Source organism: Erythrolamprus reginae, chromosome 7 (genome assembly GCF_031021105.1).
Source record: "Erythrolamprus reginae isolate rEryReg1 chromosome 7, rEryReg1.hap1, whole genome shotgun sequence".
Lineage (NCBI taxonomy): Eukaryota > Metazoa > Chordata > Lepidosauria > Squamata > Dipsadidae > Erythrolamprus > Erythrolamprus reginae.
Window position 1 is genome coordinate 34,791,549 of NC_091956.1, and position 27,907 is coordinate 34,819,455.

A 27,907-nucleotide genomic window follows, 5' to 3' on the forward strand; every position below is an offset into this window, starting at 1 on the left:
TATTTCTCTCGGAGCAACTGAGCAATGGTCTGAGACTAAGGGGCTTAGATGTTCTGCCTTTGTCATGATCAGACCATTTTCTACTACGGCTCGATTTTGAGGCTCCAATCCTCCCCCATAGGGAGGCAGAACAGACTAGATGGTTCCGCCCCAGACACCTGATGGACCCTGAGGGCTTTCAGAGGGTGCCTGGGGTTTTACCAGATTCACTCATACACAGTTCGGCAGAGTCCCTTGCCATGGCCTGGAACAGTGCTGCGACGGAGGCTCTTGACAGGATTGCGCAGTTGCGACCTCTCTGTGGCACTAGACCCCGGAGAGCTCCTTGGTTTACTGAGGAACTCCGAGAGTTGAAACTCCAGAAGAGATGTCTAGAAAAGCGATGGAGGAAAAGTAACTCGGAGTCTGATCGAACACTTGTAAGAGCTCATATTAAGACGTACAAAGTGGCGCTCAAGGCGGCAAGATGTGCGCATCATGCCGCCTTGATTGCATCAGCGGAATCTCTCCTGGTCACTCTGTTTAGGGTAACTCACGCCCTTCTTAACCGGGGGAGGGGGTTGAGGAGTCCTTGCAGAGCAGTGCCGAGGATTTTAACACATTTTTCGCTGATAAAATTGCTCAGATCCAGATGGACCTTGACTCCGATTGGATAGCAGAGTCGGCTGACAATAAGTCAGTCAAGGTAACTGGAGCTCGTCGTTGTCCACCTGTTTGGGAGGACTTTGACCTGGTGACACCTGATGAAGTGGACAAGGCCATTGGATCTGTGAGTTCTGCCACCTGTTTACTGGATCCGTGTCCCTCTTGACTGGTTTTGGCCAGCAGAGAGGTGACACAGAGCTGGGTCCAAAAGACTGTCAACGCTTCTTTGAGGAGGGGGTCCTTTCTGCCTCCCTACAAGGAGGCACTTGTGTGCCCCCTCCTCAAGAAGTCTTCCCTGGACCCAGCCATTCTCAACAACTATTGTCCATTCTCCAACCTTCCCTTTATGGGGAAGGTTGTCAAGAAGGTGGTGTCACTCCAGCTCTAACAGTCCTTGGAAGAAGCAGATTATCTAGGCCCTCAACAGTCAGGATTCAGGCCCAGCTACAGCATGGAAACCGCTTTGGCCACGCTGATGGATGATCTCTGGCAGGCCCGGGACAGGGGCTTGTCCTCTGTCCTGGTGCTTCTTGACCTCTCAGTGGCTTTTGATACCATCGACCATGGTATCCTTCTGCGCTGACTGGAGAGGTTGAGAGTGGGAGGCACTGTTCTTCAGTGGTTCTCCTACTTCTCCGGTCGGTCACAGTTGGTGTTAGTGGGAGGGTCAGAGGTCGACCTTGAGGTCTCTCCCTTGTGGGGTACTTCAAATTGTGCAGAATGCGGCTGCGAGAGCTATCGTGGGGATTCCTAGATCTGCCCACGTTTCGTCAACACTCCGCGGCCTGCACTGGTTGCCTATTAGTTTCCGGTCACAATTCAAAGTGTTAGTAATGACCTATCAAGCCCTTCATGGCATCGGACCAGAATACCTTCGGAACCGCCTTTTGTTGCACAAATCCCAGCGACCAATTAAGTCCCACAGAGATGGCTTTCTCCGGGTCCTGTCGACAAAGCAATGACGTCTGGTGGGCCCCAGGGAAAGAGCCTTCTCTGTGGCAGCCCTGGCCCTCTGGAACCCTCCGGAGATTAGAACTGCCCCCACCCTCCTTGCCTTTCATAAGCTATTAAAGACCCACTTATATCGTCAGGCATGGGGAAGATGAGCCCCTGGGTTATATTATTTATGTACATTGTATGGTATGAGTGTGTTGTGTGGTTTTTTAAATAATGGGGTTTAGACTTCTTTTAATGTATTAGATTTGTTACATTGTTGTTATTGTTGTGAGCCGCCCCAAGTCTTTGGAGGGGGCGGCATACAAATGTAATAATAAACAAATAAATAAACACCCATCCGGTGGTTGTCCCTTATTACTTCTTTCTGATCGCCTTGGCAATATTTTCTCACTATCCGGTATTTGTTCAGATTCTGCACCACATTCGGTTTCTGCAACACTTTTTGTTTCTACCTTTATACTTTCCTGCAAAGGTCTAGTACATTCAGCTTCGACACTCCTTTGATCTACCTCTACTCTATCCTGACCAAAGAACACTTACTATGTATCCTTTCCCAACCAATATGTCTCTCGAAATTTGCACTTCTGGATACCATCATCTTACCAAATTCATATGAAAACCATAACCTTAATGTTCTCATCGTATTCTGTGAATCTAAAATGTTTCCATTTTTGTTGTGCTTTTAACCTCCTTGCTTCTGGAATTAAAACATAAGTATAAGTACCGAAAATTCTCAAATGACCTAAATGAGTTTTTTCTAAATAACATATAATAGGGAGTTTGTTTTACTGTAGAACTCCAAGTCCTGTTATGTAGCAGTCATAATCACTTCTTCCCAAAAACTTAAATATAAATTAGCATCGACTAGCATTACATCATGGATTGTATTTAATATTCCTATTCATCTCTCCGCTATTTCATTCTCTGCTGGAGAATGAGGATTCGTTAATATATGAACAATACTTTTATAATTTAACCATCACTTGAAATTATATGATATAAACTTGCCACCTCGGTCAGTCTGTAATTGCCTCACTTTTCTATTAAACTGTTGTTCAATCATCATTACCCATTCTTTGAATTTCTGGAACGCTTCACTCTTACATTTTAACAAAATACAACATGTATACCTTGTGTAATCATCCACCAACACGAATACATATTTCGCACCCCCTTGGCTTTGTTTGAATGGTCCTGACAGATCACCATGCACTAATTCAAAAGTTTATGTGTTACTCTGTTACTAAATTTTGGAACCGCATATCTTTTAACTTTAACTTTCTTGCAAACCAGACATTCCAAATACTGTAATTATTACATTTTTTTCACATTCAAGTCACATATTTCAGACATTTTCCTCAATGCCCCAAAATTAGCATGTCCCAGAATCCTATGTAAATAGTGACTACAATTATTATGCATATGTTCGTTCTTTACATGTCATATTTCATCTTTGTCATTCATGACACACAATCTATCTTTTACAGTCTCTTCAGCAGACACAATACCATTTTTTATAATTTTACAATTCTTTTCATAAACCCATCACCTGTTAATCTCCCTACACTCAAATAAACAAAATTTTAACTTTGGAACACCAAGTACATTGTTTACATCTGTATTCAAACTGGGAATAAATGCAGACCTCTCTAATTGTACATTAGAAGTTGTTCCATCTGCTAGCTTTACATGTTTTAACTTAGATGCCTTTAAATCATCATTGTTAAGCAAATCCTTGCAATTCACAATGTGCTCTGAACTAGCTGAATCAAGAATCCAAATTGCCTTGCTCTGTTTCTTCTTCGCTCACACCATGTAGGCTGCATCTTTACTTTAACTCCACCGACACCCCACTTCTTGGCTTTAAACTGTGGTTTGCTTTTACCCAGACAATTCTTTGCAATGTGTCCTTTGTTTTCACAATGGTAGCAACGTATAACAGCAAAAGTCTTTCCAGGCTTTTAATCTTTCATTACACTGTCTGACTTTCATTATCGCACTGTCTCTGCCTTGCACAACCCCTACCCGTTTGGCTGCAGTTTCAAATTGTATAATTGCCTCATTAAGATTAGTTTTGCTCCAACCATTTCTCTTTGAAACAGTTCCTTTCATCTTTGCCAAGTTTCACAGGCATTTTCCATTGGTCTTACATTTACAAGTTGAGCGTCTTCCAGAGTTAACATCAACGTGGCCTTGGCTTTATCATTTAAAATTCTTTGACGTGGATCCCCATCCACAGGTGATGTTACAACAATGTCCCTTCTCTTACTAACAAGCTTTGAACCTTCAAGCTCCAGGCATGGTAATTGTTTCCACTGAGCTTCTCAAAAGATAAAACGGCTGCTGAGAATGCCATGTTTATTGTTTTTTTCTTTTTCTATCAGAAACCTAATTCAAAACAGTTTTCGTCTCTCACAGTAACTGCTTCTTCTTTCCTAACTAGTTATTCTTGGTTATTCCAATACTGATGACTTCAGTTCTGGTTCTGCCACTCCTGGCTATCCTATTCTGTCCTGGTTAATCCAGTCCTAGTCTCGCAGCCTCTGGCTACCTCAGCCTTGTATTGGCTATGGGTCCATAGCCTGTCGGGATATATTGAGATACTCAGCAGCTAGATAGGACCTGTCTAGATTCCAGAATTTATAGTGTAGCAGTTCAGGAACCAGTTCAGATAAATAACGAAGACACTTTAGTAGAAAAACAGTTGTAAATTCTGTAGTTTTACTCTTCAGTGCAAGTAAAATATCTTCTTTCTTAGTCTTCTATTTACAAACTTTACTATAGCTATATGCAGTAAAACTTATTTACACGTGGATATTAAACTAATCAAGGCTTCTCCGTATCAACATTACAGCTCTAACTCAATACTCAACTCATGCTCAAACTGCTTCAGCCAACCAACTAACAACCATCTAAAACACCATACCTATTGTAAAGGTGCTTTACATTTCATCATGCTCTGGCCATTTCAGACTGCAGTTCACTCCCTATGACTCGGCATTCATTAGTGTTTAACATGCTTTCAAGCTTCCTTTTACCTTATATGGCAGCATAATGGAATATCACCTAAAATTAAGCTAATCCTTGACACAAACACCTATCTTGACAAATATAAATCACCGGGAACTGATAGCAATAGCACTTAGACTTATATACCGCTTCATAGTGCTTTTACAGCTCTAAGCATTACAGCTTAGTCTAAGCCCTCTCTAAATATCAGAGTCCTCTCTCTCTCTCTCTCTCTCTCTCTGTGTGTGTGTGTGTGTGAGAGAGAGAGAGAGAGAGAGAGAGAGAGATTTCTGCTGCTATACAACCACATTTTTTAAAAAGCCAACCTTTTCTTAGATAACTCTATTTTTAAAGAACTGTCTCCTTTTCTTCAGCAAGATGGGACCCTTAACTAGTTTAGATGTGACACTTTTGGTCATTCTGAAGCTATCCTTACATATTTGGATTTAAATAACATGCTAAGCCAAAACACAAATTCAATATTCTGATCCATCTATAAAGTGTGGAGCACACGAACCAAAACCTTGTTTCCACTCATCATTTAAATACTGATATTTGTTAGAACCAATTCTTTTAAACTGTTTATAAATGCAAACATTTGTTTAGTTTAAAATTCCTAAATTGTCAATTTTGAATACATACAGTACATGAAATATTAACCTCATTTGAAAGTTATAAATTGTTTTTATTAATGAAATTAACAGTGTATAAATCTGTTGGGAATTACCATATACAGGTTTTTTAAAAAGCTGAAAATTTTCTGCCAATGTGTAAAATTTCCTTTTAATCATTAGTACTTTTTTAAAATCAAAAACCACAAGTTTTTCTACAGCTTAATTAGAATTAATTAGAATTCATTTTTAAAGTACAATAGCAAAAGAAAAAATTGTGATAAAGTTGAATTATCAAATAGGTAGAATTAGAAATTGAAAATGTACCCATTCCTGTTCCAGCTGGAGCAATCTCTCTGGAAAAGATTTCTAATGCTTCTTTCTGCTTATGAAATACAGCAAGCCAAATAACAACTTCTCGGGGACCCTATTTTGAAATATTAGAAGAGAGAAAACATAGGTTAATAGAACAAACAGGAATCAATGATAGATAGAATGATAGAATGATCTAGCAACAGAAAGAATGTGTACAGTTTGTCTTTGGTTAAGAAATGCTTGCTTTTGCTTGCTGATGTTAAACATCATGGGCTGGGCAAAGATGACATATGGTCATCATTTGCAACCTCGTGCTGTCTTTGCCTGTAGGAAGCTGGCAAAAAAGATTGCAAGTGATAGTCATGCGACACTAGGACATTGCAACATTGTAATCAGGAGCTGGATGTGAAGCACTCACATGATAATCGTGTGACCACATGGATGCTGCAATTGTAGGAACTTTGAGGATCTATATCAGTGATGGTGAACCTTTTTTCCCCTCAGGTGCCGAACACACGTGTGTGCACACTATAGTGCATGCACGAGTGCCCACACCCATAATTCAATGCCTGGGGAGGCCCTCTGGAGGCTGGAAACAGCCCATTTCCCAACTTCTTGTGGGCCCAGTAGGCCCGTTTTTCGCCCTCCCTAGGCTCCACAGGCTTCCTTGGAGCCTGGGGAGGGCGAAAATGCCCTCCCCTGCCCACTGGAGGCTCTCCAGAAGCTAAAAACACCCTCCCAGAGCTTCATGCAAGCTGGCCAGGGCATACATGCATGCTGGAGTTGAGGTAGGGCAACAGCTCGTGTGCCGGTGCCATAGGTTCGCCATCACTGATCTATATAAATACCATCATTCAACCCTGTCACAAGTCCGTACAGATGCTGAATATGTGACCTCTAAATGTTCAGTAAGCAAGAATGACCTGTATACAAAACGATTTTTAGACTGCTGATCAAGAAGGATGGCTTGTGTGATTTATATTGTGTGATTTATATTTAAACAGTTAATATTAACTATAATTTCTAAAATGCCAATCTTGATAAGCATAAAGTTGCTTAATGAACAAATGAAAAATCAAACTATTTGTTACACAATAAAATATTTTGTCATCTGTCTTACTGTCTCTCCACTATACTTACTTATTATTTATACATATGCTGCTTATAATTGTTTATATATAATAAAGTAGGGGGAAAAAACAACTAAAAAACTTAAAACATTTTAAAGTGATATTTGGTTTCTAACTTTCTGTTTCATCATTTGCAGGGAAACACAAGCTCACAAAAGAAACACCACAAAGATCGGACCTGGGTGATGATGTGCGTGTCAGCAGAGAGGGCTCTGTGTGCCACCTCTGGCATGCATGCCATAGGTTTGCCATCATGGACTTACACCTTTCTCTAAAAACAATATACGCTGAAGGTCTGTGTCATATAAACAAAAATAAATTATCATTAATGAAAATGACTGTATTCTTACTGATGCTTAGCCAGAAACTTGCATTTCTGTTCAGATTCCTATCTAAGAATGGCAGATTAGAATCCATAAACAAAGGAAGCGTTCTCTATAAATATTTATCTTGCCAGTCAGCCTTCCTACCTTTTTTTTCACAAAAGAAGTGAAATATATGGAGGAGAGTCAAAGAGATGGAAGAATGCAAAGGGTGTAATTTTTCTCTTGGCTTCCTCTTAACCACTGAAAACCCTCCATTTCATACTTACACCCTCTATGTTCTGCTTTGCATGAGGTCCATATGTTTCTTCAGAACCTAAAATCTGTAGGTTAACTGCACTGTAGTCGTCATATCCTTGCTGATGAAACATAATCCGTGTCCTGAAAAAAAATACAGTATACCATCTTTGTTTCTTCTATTTTATTCGCATCTATTTTTATCCCACCTCACAATATATCACAACACTGGAACACATATAATAAAATCGTAAGTAAAAACATCAATCAGCAGAAAGGCACCAAGCCATAAACCACAAGATTGTGATTTCCTGAACTCCTTTTATAAGTTCTGATTGATATGTCAAAAGCATTCCTTTTTGGAAAACAATTACTACAAAATTGTGATGTATGAACTGGTAACAATGTACTCTTCGGACTATAAGATGCACCTTTCCCCCCCTTCCCCCAAAAGAGGGTGAAAATTTGGGTGTGTTTTATACGCCAAATGTAGCCCCACCAAGCCACCCCCTCTCAGGAATTTAGCTGATTATGATTTAAGCCAAGCAACTCATAATCAGCTTCCCAACCCTCAGCTGATTTGAGGCTGCAAATGTATACAACACTGTTCATCAATTGAAATAGTTACATTTTAGGATCATGACCAAATAATAATTTACTACTGTATAATAAATCAATTGGAAAATGTACTATGCATTAACATCTAACCTTTCCAAAATACTTTCAGCCATTCTTTTTCCCTTTTCTATTGCTCTTGGTCCTCCCATTGGGCAGCAAGCTGTAGCTCTGAATCCATCAAGATAAGTGGCATTTACCTGGGGAAATAGTTGCAAAGGATTTACAACTAATTACACAATCTCAGATTAAAAATATAAAAATTCAATTTTATGGTTATGAAATTTATCAAATACATAGTCATTATAGTAGTAATAATAAATTATAATTGATAGAATAATTGCAAATTATGTTGTCAATATACTAATGGTTAAATCTACGCTTATTTATGGAACTAATAAAGTACTAATTATATTATCCTTGTAAAACCATCTTCAACAGAATTCAAGAATCAAGTCTTTAATTTTAATAATCACAAATGTCACCCTAAAGGGAGGATCAAAAATGGAAGGAAGGTAGTGGATATGGTCACATGACTAAAGCTACCTTCATTTTTCGATGTTTGGGAACAGAACTTTGATGGAGAGCACACATTCTGTCAATCATCCTGCACATATATTGGCATTTGCAAAGAATTCTGTTGCTTCACAGGTATTTCATTTATTTTTATAAAAATTCAATATAAATTGTATTTTTCTGTTAGTGAAATGTTGCTTATATTCCATATGCTCTAAAGTTCAAACCAAATATCTTTCAGAATAACAGGGTTGGAAGAGACTTTTGAAGTCTTCTAGTCCAGGGGTCCCTAACCACAATCTGTGGACTGATACCAGGCTGTGGCCCTTTGGGAACTGGGCTGCACAAGCAGCAGGGGGGCACACAAAGTTGCATTTGTGCATATGCAGGATTAGGTTGCATGTGCAAAACCATCCCCTCTCCCCTGCCACTCACTGCCATTGCCAGTCCACAGAGCCGAAAATGTTTGGGATTGCTGTTCTAGCCCAACCCCTCATTTAAACTATGTAAAACTTCCTAACTTTAAATCCGAAATACAAATTTTTTTATATGACAAAAATTACACTTGAAATTTTCATGTCACAATAGTTTTATATTGTCTCCAAAATAACTCTAGTCTATATCATTGTAAAGCAGTTAAAAACAACCTTGTAAAATGGTGAAGGAGGCAATCCTTTGGCTCCCTGAACTTTCACTATACCACCATCAATGCCTAAAAATAATGTTTAAGAATTCATGATTATTTATAATTAAATGGAAAAAAAATGAAATAAAAATCTGTTTACAGAGGTGATCCGATAAAATCAAACAGTTAAAAGAAAAGAGAAAGGATTGGATTACTCTGAAGTCAGCTTCCCTTCTCAGATCCTCAGAAGTATGTTAAACAAAGTAAGCTTTGAGGAACTAGCAAGGTATTTGTACCTTTAGTTTGGGGTGGGTTCTACTTACCTTCCCTACTGGTTTGCATCATGTCGGAAATATGACAAAACAAATTCCAGCAAATGAACGTTTAACATAGAACTAACACATCAATATACAGTATTAAGGCACAGTCAATATACAAGGCAGAGTCTCTTTCTCCCAGTCATATGGTACACCTGAAGAGAACAATTATCTTCAGTACTAATTAAAAAATGTGCAGACAATTAGTTATATAATAATTATTTGAATCTTTACTAGTCTGATAACAAACTCTTAGACTCTTGTCTTCTTGGGTTGACGCATAGATGGGCATCAGCAGACTACTGATAACACTTCATTTCAAATCAGTAGATGACTTCACAAAGAGTTTCATATAAGTGGTAAACCATGCAGACAAGGATTGTCAAACTGGATTTCTTCAAGAGCCAGATTAGCATTGTAGTTCTCTGTGGGCTGGCAAGGAAGGGGGAGGGGAGATGGGATGGAAGCTTCCGGCGGTATCCTGCTAGCCAAAACAGGGTCCAGGGGGCACCCATGAGCCCCCCTGTGCCCCATTTTCAGCTGCATAGCCACATGCAGCATTTTGCTGGCCAAAACATGGCACAGCCCCCCATTTTGGATGCCAGAGGCACTGAGGTCTGATCATTTGTTTTTTCCAATCCAACCCTACAGGCCAGATTTAAGCACCCTGCAGGTTGGATTCATCCCATGGGCCTTGAGTTTGACACACCAGATATTATCCATCTACCAGAGTATCCATGTTATTTTCATTCCATCTCAAGCCTGAATTCAATTAGAAAGAGTTTAAATAATTCACTTAATAAAAAATCTGTCATCCAAGTTGTCTACCATAATCTTCAAGAAGAAAAAGCTTTAGAATGGAAGTAAACAATCTAAAATGGTAAAATTGAGTGATGGCTTCCTAAAGAGAGAATCTTACCAGATAAGATGTCCTATTTTCTGAATGGTATATTCATTGCCTGAGACTACTTTTATAGAAATTGCTTGGGATACCTTAAATTCAACCAATTGTAAAGGTTCTAGATAACATCCAAATTTAAATCAGAGTCTTCTAAGTCAAAGCATTCCTCAAAATTCCAATTTATTTCCGGAGCCATCCTGGCATCTCCAGTGAGGAACCTGAATCTGAGCTTCCCACCCAGTTGAAAGTTCACATGCCTTGCCCTCCACCCACAAATTTGTCACGTTGCCCATTCTGGTTGTGCCAGTGTGACAACTCCTTTTTCCGCTCCGGTGGTGAATATATGATGGTCTTAAACTTCTCGAAAGAATGCTTTGTGGTTGCATCTGCTCTCTCATGAAATCAGCCCTCTCAAGTTCCCATAAAAATCAGGCCTTCTACAGATAGTATGGCAAGCTGTTGGTTTTTCACCAATTTCTACACTGGCTTGACACCAATAGTGTTAAAAATAAGGGCATACCTGTTTTCAAGCATTTAGTAATTGTACTAATATGACTTTGGTAAATTGATACAATAGCATTTTTGCTACATTTCCAAAATTTATAAAAATAGAAGCTGTATTAATTACTGCATTTTTGGAGTATAAGATACACTGGACGCACCTTAATTTGGGGGGAGGAAAACAAGGAGAAAAGGCAAACAGCACAGATGATATACAGTTTGCTGTGTATTTCTGTGCATGTGTGCCTGACCCATAGAAACAGAAAGGAATTGGATAAATGTACATTATGGCAGTATATTAATTCCAGAAAATTTTCTTAAATGCAATCACACTTATTCCTCCCAATTATTTAAATAGAACTACAGTACTCCATACATGACTAAGTCAGGGTTTAACTCAACTGTCTTATTTTAATACTAATACTTAATACTAAAACAGGACATTTCAGATTATACTTTTACAGATCTTTAAATTGATGTGGCTTTCTGGAAGTATTCTTTACTATTTAAAAGAATATAAAACAGCACTGGGCCTCTTCAGATCAAGCATTTATTTTAAAAAGTTTCTTCATTTTGTTAAGTTGACTAGAACAATAACAAAGCAGTTTTAAAAAATAAGTCCAATAATTTGAACATTGTATAGGCATTTATAATTTTGACTTACCTCCTTACAGCAAAAAACAAACAGCCAGTTTCAGCCTTTGCCTCTCCTTGCAGCAATTTGTCTCCGTGCAGTTTTAGTTTCACTTTCCTTTTAGCAGGACTTGCTGGCAACTTCAATGAATCAGCTGAGTGTCTGGAAGCAGATAATCTGTGGCTTGTGCTAATCAGGCTCTACTTCTGTTTGCTGCAAGGAGGTAAATTACTCTTTGAAGATGGCTAGCTGGGGCTACATTCATTGTATAAGACCCACCCAAGTTTTCACCCTCTTTTGGAGGGTAAAAAGGTGAGTCTTATACTCTGTAAAATGTATGTTTACTTGATGGTTTTAAATGGTACTATGTTTCGGAATTCGGAAAAATTAAAATTAACTTGAAAGTGTGCTAAGGTATGTTTCTTTTTAATGTTTACTAATTTAAATGGAATTTGGAACAAATGAAATGGAATAATTAGATACCAAAATAGGAATGATAATTGTGCTGAAGCATGTAATTGATGCTGACTCAAGTAATTGACGCTGACTCATGCCGACAGAAATAAAAAAGGACCAGGAATATACCCAGCCCAAGGCGAAAATCAAGGCGGGCTGAGGTGGGCGAGTGAACAAGCATATGAGTGAGCGAGTGAGCCAAACGAACTGTATTGCACTGGCCGAAAGAAGATAATACATGGAAGAAGAGGTCCCTAAGAACAATGTGACCTACTGGAGAGATCCAGGACGCCAAGGAGCTACATGGGGGCGCGCTCGGCGCCGGAGGGCCTGGCAGATGGAAGACCGGCCATTGCAGTGAGGGAGGAGACCGAGAGAAGGAGACTGGCGGGACGCAATCTGATGGTATGAAAATCCTGTGGAGGCTGTGTGCTACAATTGAGGGCTAGGAGATCCAGAGATGTCCCCCTATACCAGCGGAGGCACTGGCAGACATCCGGGGCGAACCACGAGAGCCGGGGGGTACTGTGGAGGTGGGGGAGCTGAGAATAATTACAGAGGCAAAGAGAAAGACTTGGCCAACGATAGTTGCCGATACTAAAGAGCCTGGGAGGACAGGGTTTATATACCCAGGACTCAGACTTAGTCTTACCAACATTATATATCCCTCGAACTCACCTTTTAGATCTGGTGTTATTTGTATGGACTTGGCTGAACTGATTAATTAACTGATTAGTTGAAATTGGAATTACCTATATTTTTTAATAATTAGTATGAATTTTAGTTTTATATTAATTCTTTCTAACTAATTTATTGTGGGTTTTTTTTAATGATGAATGACTGGGAAGGGTGGAATGGTGGGAATGATATACAGTCATACCTCGTCTTACGAACCTAATTGGTTCCAGGGGGAGGTTCGTAAGACGAAAGGTTCGTAAGACAAAACATTGTTTCCCATAGGAAACAATGTAAAGTCAATTAATCCGTGCAACCAAAAAAAAAAACCCGCAAAAAAACCGCTGCTGCCCGGCTGTCACCTTTTAAAACAGCCTGGGGGCTTCTCAGCGACCTCCCGAACGCCGAACGCCAAACCCGAACTTCTGGGTTCGGCGTTCAGGAGGCCGCCGAGAAGCCCCCAAGTTGTTTTAAAAGGTGACAGCCGGGCGGCGGGGCTTCCCAGCAGCCTCTGAACGCCGAATGCGGAAGTTCGGGTTTGGCGTTCGGCTTCGGGAGACAGCTGGGAAGCCGCGCGGCTGTTTTAAAAGGTGACAGCCGGGCTGGGGGGCTTCCCAGCAACCCCCCGAACCCCGAACCCGGAAGTTCGGCAAAAGTTCGGGGTTCAGGAGGTTGCTAGGAAGCCCCCCAGCCCGGCTGTCACCTTTTAAAACAGCCGCGCGGCTTCCCAGCTGTCTCCTGAAGCCGAACCCCAAACCCAAACTTCCGCATTCGGCGTTCGGAGGCTGCTGGGAAGCCGCGCGGCTGTTTTAAAAGGTGACAGCCGGGCTGGGGGGCTTCCCAGCAACCCCCCGAACCCTGAACCCGGAAGTTCGGCAAAAGTTCGGGGTTCGGGAGGTTGCTAGGAAGCCCCCCAGCCAGGCTGTGACCTTTTAAAACAGCCGAGCGGCTTCCCAGCTGTCTCCCGAAGCCGAATGCCAAACCCAAACTTCCGCATTCGGCGTTCGGAGGCTGCTGGGAAGCCGTGCGGCTGTATTAAAAGGTGACAGCCGGGCTGGGGGGCTTCCCAGCAACCCCCCGAACCCCAAACCCGGAAGTTCGGCAAAAGTTCGGGGTTCGGGAGGTTGCTAGGAAGCCCCCCAGCCCAGCTGTCACCTTTTAAAACAGCCGCGCGGCTTCCCAGCAACCTCTGAATGGTTCAGAAAAAATTTGCCTCTTCTTGTGAACTTTTTTTGTGTTACGAACGCCAAACCCGAACTTCCGGGTTCGGCGTTTGGAGGCTGCTGGAAAGCCCCGCCGCCTGGCTGTGACCTTTTAAAACAGCCGGGGGGCTTCCCAGCAGCCTCCGAACGCCGAACCCGGAAGTTCGGGTTTGGCGTTCGTAACACAAAAAAAGTTCGTTAGAAGAGGCAATTTTTTTCTGAACCCTGGGTTCGTATCTCGAGTTGTTCGTAAGACGAGGGGTTCGTATCTTGAGGTACCACTGTATATGAGATGAATGAACGGGGGGAGGGTTAAGGTTGGAAGATTGGGGTGGGAGGGTTGATTTGTATGAAATCAATGAGTGAGGTGGATGGGATGATATGTATATGACTAATGGGAATAGTATGAATGTAGAATTTAGCCCACCTGGCGATGGAGAGGCAGGAGGGAAGGGGGCACCCATGTCTGGGGTGGCAAAGGGCCAGAATATCCTGGTCTTGCTGGGGAGAGGTAGATATGGCGGGAGTCACGGGACTAGCCGTACTGGAGGAAGAAGAGATCGCTGCTTAAAAGCGATCCCTTGTTCCGGTCCCGTGAGCTCAACCCAGGGCACTGGTGACGAGTGTAATCTGGGCCCTGGGCTCAAGCTTCTGCTACTCAATTCCAGGTCGGTGGTAAATAAAGCTCTCCTCATCCAGGATTTGATCCTGGATGAGGAGGCCAACCTAGCAAGGATGACCGAAACCTGGCTGGGCCCAGAGGGAGGAGTTCCTCTCTCAGAAATTTGCCCAACTGGGTTTAAGGTATGGCATCAGCCTCGACCCCAAGGAAGGGGAGGGAGGAGTGGCTATTATAGCCAAGGAGAACCTTTGCCTACGTAGACTCGTTGCTCCCGAGATTGCGGGTTGTGAGTCCCTCCTTGTGATGCTGGATTTAGGGGTTCAGGTGGGCTTGTGACTCCTCGGTTTGGCTGAAGCCAAGTTGATCCAGCCAGGGTGAAGTGTCCCCTTTTGCTTTTCCGTGAGAAGGCTCTTCCCCGGGGTCCCGCCAGACGACATTGTTTTGTTGACGGGACCTGGAGAAGGCCCACTCTGTGGGGCCTAACCGGTCGCTGGGATTCGTGGGTAGATACCCTGGTCCAGTGCCATGAAGGGCTTTATAGGTGTTGTGGTTAGCTCTGGCCCAGCTCCTGCCCCAAGGACTGTGGATGTGGGGGAGACACCCACATGCTGCAGGCTTGTTTTGCCCCCGGTGGAATCTGCTGATGAAGGCTCCTCTTACCAAGAAGACATGAGTGACAGGGAGGAGGAGAGTGTGGCAGACAGCTCAGAAGGAGATCAATTATCTAGCTCCTGCTTGGATTCAGAACAAGAGTTAATGATACAGCCACACATGCGGAGAGCGATGCATAGGCAACAACAACTGAGAGATTATTATCAAAGAAAATGAGGCCCCCTGTGGTTGGGTGGGGCTGTGGTAATTAGTGAGGCTGCTATAAATAGCAGCCTGTGGGTTTGGCCATTGTGGAGGATTATCTGATCGTTGTGTTTCGTGCCTGCTTTGCTGACTTTGACCTTTTGTGTGCTGATTTTTCCCCGCTTTGAAACTAAACCAGAGTAAAGTGTGTTTCACTTTGTGAAAGAAGAAGGACTGTGAATTGCCTCACACCTGCAAGCTAAGTATCACAGAACTGATAAGGGACTTGTACAAATTACCAGTTTGTTTGGAGACGAGTGCTCTTTGCTCTACAAAAAGAGGCCTTAGTTTAAGTGAATTTTCGGTATAAAGAACATTGTTTTGAATTTTCAAACGTGTATGTGTTTGAAATTTGTCCCTGTGAATTTCCGGGAGGAGTCTACCAGAGAGCCCGACAGAACAATAGGTGATAACCAACACTTTGAATTGTGACCAGAAACTGATCGGCAACCAATGCAGACTGCGGAGTGTTGGTGTTATATGGGCATTTTTGGGAAAGCCCATGATTGCTCTCGCAGCTGCATTCTGCACAATCTGAAGTTTCCGAACACTTTTCAAAGGTAGCCCCATGTAGAGAGCATTACAGTAGTCGAGCCTCGAGGTGATGAGGGCATGAGTGACTGTGAGCAATGACTCCCGGTCCAAATAGGGACGCAACTGGTGCACCAGGCGAATGTCAATATCTTTTTATAGGTGAGGTCTCCAGAACTGAACACAGTATTCCAAATGTGGTCTCACCAGCACTCTTTATAGCGGGATCATAATCTCCCTCTTCCTGCTTGTTATGGATGTGTTTTTGCCACGCTAAAACAAGCCAAAGTATTTTGTATTGTATTTAGTCAGTGTTTTTTTTAAATCTATGTAGTTAGGAAATAAATCTTATCTAAGTGAAGCAGGAAAAGGAATGTGAGAAATGCGGTTAAGAGAGAGATAACAGACCGAGTGATGTCTGGAATGTGTTGAAATACAGGAGAGCAGAGAAATAAACGGAGTTGCTTTATTCATGAAATGATGAATTTAATGAGTTATTTGTAATTACTAAACTTCCACTAGAAACCAGAACAGTGTTAAAACTCCCTACTCTTTGAATTAATTAAGAAATTCAACCAGCCAGCTCAGGATGGCCAATTTAGCTAATGAAGTTCAACTTTTAGCACACACGTTAAATGAACTCTACGAGACCTGTTTGACCATCGAAACTAAATTCTCATCTGCCCAGGATTGTGCCGCCAGATATGAAAACCAGTTTGAAGAGAGAACCAGACCAGTGCCAACTCCACGCCAAAGATTGCAAAACAACGGTTTCAACTCCGTGCCAAGATGTCCCTTCCAGATACCAACAGACACGGGAAACGTCGAGCCAAACGTCGAGGCCTATGCATGTATTGTGGAGAGGCTGGACACATGATAACTACTTGCCCTCATAGAAGACGTCTCACTCCGTCCACTCCAGTCTCGAACACCATACTGGTGTTTCAGGTGCAGGCTACATTGCCGGGAAACGACCAGAGCCCGGCCTAAAGCAAACCTTAGGCCGGGCAGGCACCAAACCAAATGACAATGATAAGATAGAGGAAACGAGACCGTCTAGACACCGGACCTTAGCCACTAAGGTGAACTTAGAAAACCCACCCAAAACCCTCCCTGCTATTGCCTTAGTGAATTCTGGAGCCACCACCAACTTCATGGATGAGACCTTCGCTCGTTCTCATGCCATCCCATTGTGCCCCATCACACCTCCTATTATTGTTGAAACCATCGACGGCCGAGTTCTCTTGTCCGGACCAATCAAATTCCAGACCCAAGCACTTACCTTAACCATTGAACACCACGAAGAACCTATTCAATTTTATGTCACCAAAGGCCTCCAATTTCCTATGGTTCTTGGATTAGCATGGCTCAGAACCCATGATCCCAATATCGTGTGGTCCCAAACCCGGATTTCCTTCCCAAGTCTACAATGCGTCGACCACATCCGTCCACCGTTTACTATTCCACTTCCTCCCCAACTCGCCTGCACCCTCCCTCCAAAGATTGCTGACTTCGCTGACGTTTTTGATGAAAAAGAAGCAGACCAGTTACTCCCCTACTGACCCTACGACTGTACCATAGACCTCTTACCCGACGCCAAACTCCCTGCTGGATGCCTCTATTCAATGTCTCAACCTGAATCAGCGCCTTAAAAAACTTTATTGACCAGAACCTTGCCAGAGGTTTCATCCAACCCTCCTCTTCACCACTTTCCACCCCAGTACTTTTTGTCAAAAAGAAAACCGGACACCTTAGACTTTGCTGTGACTACCGTAAACTGAATTCCATTACCATTCGCAACTGCTACCCTCTCCCTTTAATCTCTGAACTCATGGAACCCCTCCGTACAGCAACCATTTTCACCAAAATCGACATACGAGGTGCCTACAACCTCATTCGCATCTGTCAAGGCGATGAATGGAAGACCACCTTCGCCACCCACTACGGCCATTTTGAATTCGCTGTCATGCCTTTTGGACTTACCAATGCCCCTGCAGTACTCCAACATTTTATGAATGAGATCTTTAAAGACTTTATTGACCACTTCATGATTGTCTACACTGATGACATTTTGATATATTCTCCTTCACCAGAAACTCACCTACACCACTTACGACAAGTACTCCAACGCCTCTGACAACACCACCTGTATGCAAAGTTAGAAAAATGCCAATTTTTTCAAACAGCCATCAACTTCTTAGGCCATGTCATTTCCCTTCAAGGTATCGCCATGGACACCGACAAACTCGATGCCTTGCAAACATGGCAACCACCAGCTCGAGCCAAAGATGTCCAACGATTTCTCGGTTTTGTCAACTACTACCGAACCTTCATCCCTAACTTCGCCACCTTGACTGTTCCCCTCACTCGCCTTCTCCAGAAAAATGTTCCATTCCAATGGGGCACCGAAGAACAAGCCTTTCTTAATCTCAAAAAAGCTTTCATGCAAGAACCTATTCTGCAATACCCTGATCCCCACCATCCATTTATCATCGAAGCCGACGCCTCCGACGTTGGTGTAGGAGCTGTACTTCTCTAACAACGCCTAGAGGACGGACCTTTATTTCCCTGTGCCTATTATTCTAGGAAATTAAAACCTCCCGAACAGAACTATACCATTTGGGAAAAGGAACTATAAGCCATCAAGACTGCTTTTGAAACCTGTCACGATAATCCCACCGCGGGGCATTTTGGCCTCTTCAAAACCCTACGTCTTATTTCTCGTACCTTTTGGTGGCCCAGACTCCGCCGTGATGTCAGTACCTATGTTAACTCATGTATCTATTGTCGCCAAGCCAAAGCCACCACCGGATCCCCTCCGGGATTATTGCAACCTTTACCTACACCTGAAAGACCCTGGGGTACCATTTCAATGGACTTCCTCACCTGCTTACCTGTTTCCCAAGGGTTCACTGCTATATTTGTAGTAGTGAACATGTTAACCAATATGGCTCATTTCATCCTTTGTCGTCGAATTCCTACAGCCAAAATCACAGCTTACCTATTTATCCAAAATATCTTCCGCCTCCATGGATTACCCAATACCATCGTCTCCGACCGCGGTCCACAATTCACTGCCCAGTTCTGGAAAGAACTCATGACCTCTCTCCAAGTCAAGATTTCCCTGACATCTACCCATCACCCCCAAACCAATGGGGGCACCGAAAAAGTTATTGGCATCCTGCAACAATACCTCCGTTGTTTTGTTCATGACAGACAAAACAATTGGTCCAAATATCTCTCTAAAGCGGAGTTTGCCTTTAATAACTCTGAACATACCTCTACGCAGACCACACCGTTCTGCGCCACCTACGGGTTCCATCCCCATTTGTTTCCGCTCACTCCTACTGATTCACCATTTCCACGTGTTGGTGATTTTCTCAACGAGTTACGTGCCGTTCATCAACTCGTCCAACGTTCCTTAACTCGAGCCAAAGAAGACTACAAACGCTTTGCCAACCGTTCCCGCAGAGACACTCCTCATTAACTGTTGGTGATCAAGTTTGGCTGTCTACTAAATACCTTTCTTCGGAACCTCACTGCAAGCTGGATCAACGTTTTATTGGGCCTTTCCCTGTTGAAAAGGTCATCAATCCTGTCACATAGTGTTTGACTACCTTCTTCCATGCGGGTGCATCCTGTTTTTCATCGCTCACTATTGCTGCCAATCTCCCCTAACTCTCCACTTCGGGCCCCACTTCCGGGTCCTGCTGGTCCTGCTCCCTCCCATCCAGATGCTGCCCTTCGTATTCCACTACAACGCTTGGACATTACTAGCATCTGGGACTCTCGTTGGCTCAACGACAGTCTCCAATACCAGGTGGAATGGTCCGGAGGTGGGCCTGACTCCATTTTGGATGGATGCTCATGACATTAATGCTCCTGGTTTGATTGCTAATTTTCGTGTTCATTTCCCTGATAAACCTCACCCTGATTTTCCTCAAGGGGAGGGGAGGGACCCTTGAGGTGTTGTACATACTCTTGATCAGTTGGAGGATGATGAAGATATTGAGGACTCAGATTCAGATAGTGTTTATGAAGTAGGGGGGCCCAGGGTTACAGGTAGTAGAACAGATGGGAGGCCAGCCACAGGATGGGGCTATGAGTTCAGGATCTAGTGAGGGAGAATCAGACACGCACTGGGTTAACTCTAAATTCAGAAGGATTCAGAAATGTAGAGGGCAAAGGTCTGGAAGAAGATATTAAGGAGAGGAATGGGTTAAATATTGTAGTGAGGTATTTGGCACGTCAGGGGGCTAGCGGAGAAGAAGGGTGGAGTTTCAACATTGCTGAAAGGAAATATGGATGTGTTTTTGCCACGCTAAAGCCAAAGTATTTTGTATTGTATTTAGTCAGTGCTGCTGTTTTTTTTAAAGCTATGTAGTTAGGAAATAAATCTTGTCTAAGTGAAGCAGGAAAAGGAATGTGAAAAATGTGGCTAAGAGAGAGATAACGGACCGAGTGATGTCTGGAATGTGTTGAAATACAGGAGAGCAGAGAAATAAACGGAGTTGCTTTATTCATGAAATGATGCATTTAATGAGAGTTATTTGTAATTACTAAACTTCTACCAGAAACCAGAACAGTTTGTTTGTTTGTTAGTTAGTTTGGAAGGAACCCAGTGGGTCTTCCAATCCAACCTCCTGTTGGTGCAGCACACTCATTATTTGGCCAGGTATCTCCTATAAAAAGATTGAAATCAAGGAGGTTTTTTTAGACTGCATTGAGGAGATTGTTACCACACATCAGATAGAACTAAAAAGATGGAAATCACAAGTAAAATATTTTTATTATTGGACAGGACCACTTGAGGAGCTGCCTAGAGGTTTGGAGATGACGTGGACGGTTTGGAGATGTTTAAATAGACTGCACACTGGTTGGGCTAGAATTAAAGAACATACCATATTTTTCGGTGTATAAGACGCAACTTTTTCACATGCACTTTTGTAACCAGTGGAGGGAATGTAGATTGACAAGGCACTCCTCTGATCAATTGTCATTTGCGATTCTTTGGCCCGTAGCAATCATGTTGCAGTTGGTATTTAGAAAAGTCGAAGCCATCAACAAAGGACTTGAATGAAAGACCCACAACAAATGGTACCCAAGGGAATCCTGCCTGCCTCAACCAACAGAAGCGGCACATGGACATCCATTTCAATAACCACCAATACACTTGGAATCCATGAATCTGTCTAATCCTGCCTTGAAGCTATCAAGGCTGACAGCTGTCACAATCTCTTTTGGAAGTGAATTCCATAAACCAATGGCCCTCTGGGTGAAGAAATATTTCCCTTTATTTGTCCTCACTTTGTTACCTATGAGCTTTAGGGAGTGCCCCCTCGTCCTAGTATTATGTGATAGAGAAAATAAATTTTCTCTATCTACCTTTTCTATCCCATGCATGATTTTATACACTTCGATCAAGTCACCCCTTAAACGCCGTCTTTCAAGATTAGATTAGATTAGATTTATTGGATTTATATGGGCATACGTGGGAAAGCCCATGATTGCTCTCGCAGCTGCATTCTACACGATCTGAAGTTTCCGAACACTTTTCAAAAATTGCTCCATGTAGAGAGTTTTACAGTAGTCGAGCCTCGAGGTGATGAGGGCATGAGTGACTGTGAGCAGTGACTCCCGGTCCAAATAGGGTCGTAACTGGTGCACCAGGAGAACCTGGGCAAATGCCCCCCTCGCCACAGCTGAAAGATGTTTCTCCAAAGGGAGCTGTGGATCGAGGAGGACGCCCAAGTTGCGGACCCTCTCTGAGGGGGTCAATGTTTCCCCCCCAAGGGTGATGGATGGACAGATGGAATTGTCCCTGGGAGGCAAAACCCACAGCCACTCTGTCTTATCATGGTTGAGTTTGAGTCTGTTGACACCCATCCAGACCCCAACAGCCTCCAGGCACCGGCATATCACATCCACTGCTTCGTTGACTGGACATGGGGTGGAGATGTATAACTGGGTATCATCCGCATACTGATGATATCTCACCCCATGCCTTTGGATGATCTCACCCAGCGGTTTCATGTAGATATTAAATAGCAGGGGGGAGAGTCCAAAGGAGAAGTTTTTGTAAATGAGGTGCATAGTGTCACCAATCCATCAAGTGCAGTTAGTAGAAATAAAAAGAGGACACATTTTCTTGTGGGTGACTCGACTGTTAGAGGTGTTGATTTGGGACTGAGTAAGGATGTGGTGAAGCTGATGAGGTGTCTCCTAGGGGCCACTGCCAGCAGGGACAGGAGGCGGATTACAAACATTGTCAAGGCTGTGAGTAAAGGTAATAATGTTGATGTGGTGGTGCATCTTGGCACAAATGATTTGTGCCAGCGAAATGTTAATGTACTAAAAAGAGATTTTCAGTATCTAAGTGTAGAGCTGAGTAAAATAACTGATTCTGTGACTTTCTCAGAGGTGTTACCGATTTGTGGCCAGGGGGATAAAACAACTTGTATCAGAGAGTTTAATGTGTGGTTAAGGCAGTGGTGTAAAGCTGAAGGTTTTGGCTATGTAAGTCATGATGTCAGTAGGTGGTCTAATAGGGAGTTGTATAAGAGGGATGGTTTGCATCCATCATACAGAGGTACCCAGGTGCTCGGTGAGGAATTCAGAACCTTTTTGGACAGGCATTTAAATTAGGTAAAGGGGACAGAGATGTAACTGATGTGGATGATTTCTGTCCCTGACCAATGAGGATAAATCAGTTTCTGAAAGCATATGAAAAGGGAGCTGTAAATAGAATAGATGTAGTTGTTGATGATAAGGGGCAAACTAATAATGAAAATAATGTTCTTCGGGTAATGTGCATGAATGATCGAAGCTTGAGCAACAAGCTCTGTGAGTTAATGGCCATAATATCTAGAGATAATTTGGATCTGGTTGCCAGAACTGAGACATGGTTTAAGGATTCTAATGAATGGGAAATATCCATACCAGGATATACACTGTATAGGAAGGATAGAATAGAGAGAAGGGGAGGTGGAGCAGCCATTTATGTTAAAGAAAGTCTAAAAACAACACTAATTCAAAATACGTGTAAAGATCTGGAGACTCTGGATTTGCATGCAAAATAAAGACGGTTCTGTCATTAGAATTGGGGTGATCTATAGGCCTCCAGGACAATCTGAGGAATATGACAACAAGATGGTAGATGAAATTACCCAAATGGCAGTAAAGGGAGATATTGTGGTTATGGGTGATTTCAACATACCTGATGTTGACTGGAATATCCCCAGTGCCCTTACATGCAAAAGTAAGAATATAGTAGAGGCCTTTACAGGAGCAGCTCTGGCACAGCTGGTTAAGACACCAACTAGAGGGGAGAATATTCTAGATTTAGTTTTTACGAATGGGAATTGAATTTCAGAGGTCAAGGTGGGAGAAAATTTAGGTTGCAGTGACCATCTATGTTTGTGGTTTGATGTAAAAACTGATTGTGAGCGATCCTATACTGCAACCAAAGTATTGGATTTCAGAAAAACAAATTTTAATGCAATGGGGGAATATTTAAATAATGAATTAAAGGGGAGGGATAAAATGGCAGGAGCGAGCACCCAGTGGACTGTATTAAAAAAGGCCATCTTAAAAGCCACAGGATTGTATGTAAGGCAAATAACTAAAGATAAAAGAAAGAAGAAACCGCTATGGTTTAGCAATGATGTAAGGGCTATAGTCAATGAAAAAAAGGCTGTCTATAGGAGGTATAAAGAGTCTGGAAGTATAGCTGATAGAGAGGTGTATAAAATGAGACAGAAGGAGGCGAAACAGATAATATATGCTGCTAAAGCCTCAAAAGAGGAAGAAATTGCCAAATCTGTAAAGAAGGGGGATAAAACCTTCTTCAGATAAATTAGTGATAAGAAGAAGAAAAACTGCAGCATCATGAAGCTTAGTACCGGGAATAATACATGCATTGATGGGAATAAGGAGATCGCTGACCATTTCAATAGCTACTTCTGTTCAGTATTCTCAAACAACACATTACAAAATAATACTATAGAGGGATATAGCATTGCTTCCAGCTGTATGGATTCAGCTCCAGTGATCTTAGAAGCCGATGTCTTAGAAGAACTTGAAGGATTAAAGATAAATAAGGCAATGGGTCCATATGGCATCCACCCCAGAGCAGTGTTCCCTGTAAGCTGCGCGTGTGCGCCCCAAAATATCCCCCCGCGCACCCTTTTTCACGGGCGCACGCTTCCCATCCCCCTGCCAGCCCACGGGGGGGGGGGGGAGGCACTGGCAGTAGAAGGGAAGGGAGCCGCGGCCACCCTTGCCTCCCCACGGTGCCTCCGGTCTCCTCAGCCTTTCGGCGCTGCCCCCCGCCCGCCGGATCCGCCCCCTCTGCTCCTCCGCCGCCTCCTGCCTTGGGGCGCGGCTCCTCCCGCACCAGGAACGCACGCCCTGCCCGTCTCACAGTCCCTTTGCTGAGAGCAGTTTCGTCCCGGGCTCTCAGCAAGGGGGTTGCAGGAGAGGTGGGGCAGGCGTTCTCACAGCAGAGGCCGGCGAAGGTGATATTCAATGTCGGGGGTGCGCAGGCAGTTGCACACGCTCCCTATCCCCCTGCCAGCCCGCTCGGAACATTCAAAATAAGAAAAACCTTCACCGGGGAAGGCTTTTCTTATTTTGAATGTTCCAGGTGGGCTGGCAGGGGGATGGGGAGCACGTGCAACCGCCCGTGCACCCCCGACATTGAATATCACCTTCGCCAGCCTCCGCTGTGAGAAGAATGGAGAGAGAACGAGAGAGAGTGAGAGCAACAGACAGCAAGATAGAGAGAAAGTGAGAAAGAGAGAGAGAGAGAGAAAGAGATAGCAAGGAAGAGAGAACAAGAGAGAGAAACAGTGTGAGAAAGAAAAAGCAAGAGAGGGAAAGAAAACAAGAGAGAGAAAGTGAGAAAAAGAGAGAGAGAGCAAGAGGGGAGAGAAAGAGAGAGAGAAAGAAAGAAAGAGAGAGATGAGAGAGGAAGGACAAGAGAGAGAAAGAGGAAGAAAGCAAGAGAGAGACAGAGAAAGCGAGAGAGAGAGAGAAGAGTGGAAGGAAGAGATAGAAAGAAATGATAGAAAAAAGGGGAGAAAAAAGAGAAATGAGAAAATGATTGAGGCAGAGAATGACAGGAAAGAGAGAAACAGAGAGAGAAGTGACTCTTGATTTAAAGCATATGGTAAAAGCACTTAAATAATAACAGAGGAAAAAATACCCCAGCCCTCACCTGTTTTTATTAATAGTTATGTTTTTTGTTTTGCTGGTTGATTTAGTTTTAATAGTAATGGATTTTGGTTTTTTTAAATTATTAATTTGTTTTAATAAAAAAGAAGGGCTTTTTTTCTTTTTTATTCATTCATTCATTCATTCATTCATTCATTTATTTATATGCCGCCCAGTCCCAAGGGGACTGCCGCTCAGACACTATACTTTTCCGCTCACACTGAAAAAAAATTAGAGGGAACATTGCCCCAGAGTTCTTAAAGAACTCAGATCTCACATCCCCCCTGACTGATTTGTTTAACCAATCTCTGTTAACAGGAGATGTTCCTGAGGATTGGAGAATGGCCAGTGTTGTGCCTATCCACAAGAAGGGCAGAAGAGAAGAAGCTGGTAACTACAGGCCAGTTAGCTTGACATCAGTTATAGTTAAAATGATGGAGACTCTACTCAAAAAGAGGATAAATCAGCACCTAAAAAACAATAACTTATTGGACCCAAATCAGCATGGCTTTACTGAAGGCAAATCATGTCAGACTAATCTCATTCATTTCTTTGACTTTGTCACAAAGGTGTTGGATAAAGGTGGTGCAGTGGATATTGCCTATCTGGACTTCAGCAAAGCCTTTGATACGGTTCCACATAAAGAGCTGATAGATAAATGAGTGAAGATTGGACTTAATCCCTGGATAGTTCAGTGGATTTCAAGCTGGCTGAAGCGTAGACATCAGAGAGTTATTGTTAATGGCGAGTATTCTGAGCAGAGACAGGTTACAAGCGGTGTGCCACAAGGGTCTGTTCTGGGTCGTATTCTTTTTAATATGTTTGTAAGTGACATAGGGGAAGGTTTGGTAGGGAAGGTTTGCCTATTTGCTGATGACTCTAAAGTGTGCAATAGGGTTGATATTCCTGGAGGTGTCTGTAATATGGTAAATGATTTAGCTTTACTAGATAAATGGTCAAAGCAATGGAAACTGCAGTTTAATGTTTCCAAATGGGCAGCGGCTGAAGGGGAGGAGGCTTAAGGGAGAGGTTTTTTTTAAAATTACCTGATAATGAAAGGGAGAAATTAGGAAAGGAAGCAAGGTGAAAGTATACAATCAGTAGGTTGACCACATGTCTTGACCTGCTGAGGACTGAGGAAAAAAGCGGGAAGACTGACAGAACTTGAGGTTTTATAACATGGGCTCAGTCCTGATTGGTTGACAGTCAGAGGTCAACCTGCTGACTGTGGACTACACCAATGATTGGAGAAATCTTATTATTCAAATTCTTACAGCAGCTAGAATTGCATATGCGCAGTCCTGGAAACGAGAAACCACCCCAACAACACTAAATATTATTATAAAAATTATAGAATGTGCCAAGATGTCCAAAATCACAATGAAGCTTCAAAATAAATAGGAATCAGACTTCTATAAGGTTTGGGAGAAATGGTACCAATGGTTATCAAAAAAAACCCCCTAAACAATCCTTTCCAAAGAAAAAAGAATTCCACCGTCCTTCTCAAGTTCCAAGGAACAACAAAGGAACTCACAACAAAAATTGAATACGACCTAGTATCGATCTCTGACAATTTGAACGTAGATTTTGAATTTTGCAACTTAACTTTTAAACGTATTTTGAAATACAAAAGCAACGATAGTTCGTTAGAGGTATTGAAACCTGCAACTAAATTTTACAACTTTATTCATTATACAAGTTTATATACACCCACGTCTCTTTGGCACTATAAAGTCGTACATCTTGAAAATGTCTGCTACGTGGCAGACATCCTCCTTTTTTTCTTTTCCCCTTCTTCCCCTCTATTTTTTTAACTGTTAATATTCAATAAAGTATATTTTATAAATAAATAAATAAATAAATAAATAAATAAATAAAAACCAGCAGCATGCTGCAGCTGCCAAAGTAAGCCAACACATTTCTAGGCTGCATTAACAGAGGGATAGAATCAAGATCTTGTGAAGTGTTATTGTAATACCATTTTATAATACCTTGGTAAGACCACACTTGGAATATTGCATCCAGTTTTGGTCATCACAATGTAAAAAAGATGTTGAGACTTTCTAGAGTGAGGAGAAGAGCAACAAAGATGATTAGGGGACTGAAGACTAAAACATATAAAGAATGGTTGCTGGAACTGGGTATGTATAGTTTAATGAAAAGAAGGACTACGGGTGATATGTTAGCAGTGTTCCAATATCTCAGGGGTTACCATAAAGAAGAGAGAATTAAGCTATTTTCCAAAGCATTGAGGGCAGGACAAGAAGCAATGGGTGGAAACTAATTAAGGAGGCAAGCAATTTAGAACTAAGAAGAAATTTCCTGATAGTTACAACAATTAATCAGTGTGACAACTTGCCTCCAGAAGTTCTGAATGCTCCAACACTGGAAATTTTAAAGAAAAGATTGGACAAACATTTGTCTGAAATGGTATAGGGCCAGGATGGTGAACATATGGCATGGGGGCCACAGACAGCACGCCGAGCCATATCTGAGGGCACACAAGACTTTGCCCTGTCAGCTCCAGCACGCATATGCATGGATATGTACACTGGCCAGCTGATTTTTGGCCTTCTAGTGGGTGGAGGGAGGCCGTTTTCGCCTTCCCCAGACTTCAGGAAAGCCTGTGGAGCCTATGGATGGCAAAAAAATGGCACAACCAGAAATTTGTTTCCGTACTTCCATTTGGGCTGTTTTTCACCCTCCCCAGGCTTCAGGAGGCTTTCCTGAATCCTGGGGAGGGTGAAAAAAAGCCCAATCGGAAGTTTGTTTCCAAACTTCTGGTTGGGCCATTGGGCAGCTTTTTTTTTTACCAGCTACAGGCTCTGGAGGCTTTCTTGAAGCCTGAGGAGGACAATAAATGGCCCAGCAAGCCTACTGCAAGTCTAGAGGCATCAGGGAAGGCAGCCTAGGGGGTTGTGCATGCATGTGGGGGTGGGAGGGCACTGCATTATGGGTATGAGCACACGTGCATGCTATTGTGCATGTACAGACCCTTTTGGCACCCGAGCAAAAAA

General features: G+C 42.7%; 1 protein-coding gene across 4 annotated transcripts in view; it reads right to left on the bottom strand.

Moving 5' to 3' along the window:
• Positions 1 to 27,907, bottom strand: part of LOC139170309 (uncharacterized) — a 197,050-nt gene that overhangs the window by 132,233 nt on the left and 36,910 nt on the right. For all 4 annotated transcript variants that reach the window (XM_070757319.1, XM_070757320.1, XM_070757318.1 and 1 more), the window contains exons 10-13: positions 9,006 to 9,070; positions 7,936 to 8,042; positions 7,260 to 7,371; positions 5,550 to 5,649 (exon numbers count right to left, since the gene is read on the bottom strand). In XM_070757319.1, coding sequence (XP_070613420.1) covers positions 5,550 to 5,649; positions 7,260 to 7,371; positions 7,936 to 8,042; positions 9,006 to 9,070 — 384 coding nt within the window. The remainder of the gene's footprint in view (positions 1 to 5,549; positions 5,650 to 7,259; positions 7,372 to 7,935; positions 8,043 to 9,005; positions 9,071 to 27,907) is intronic.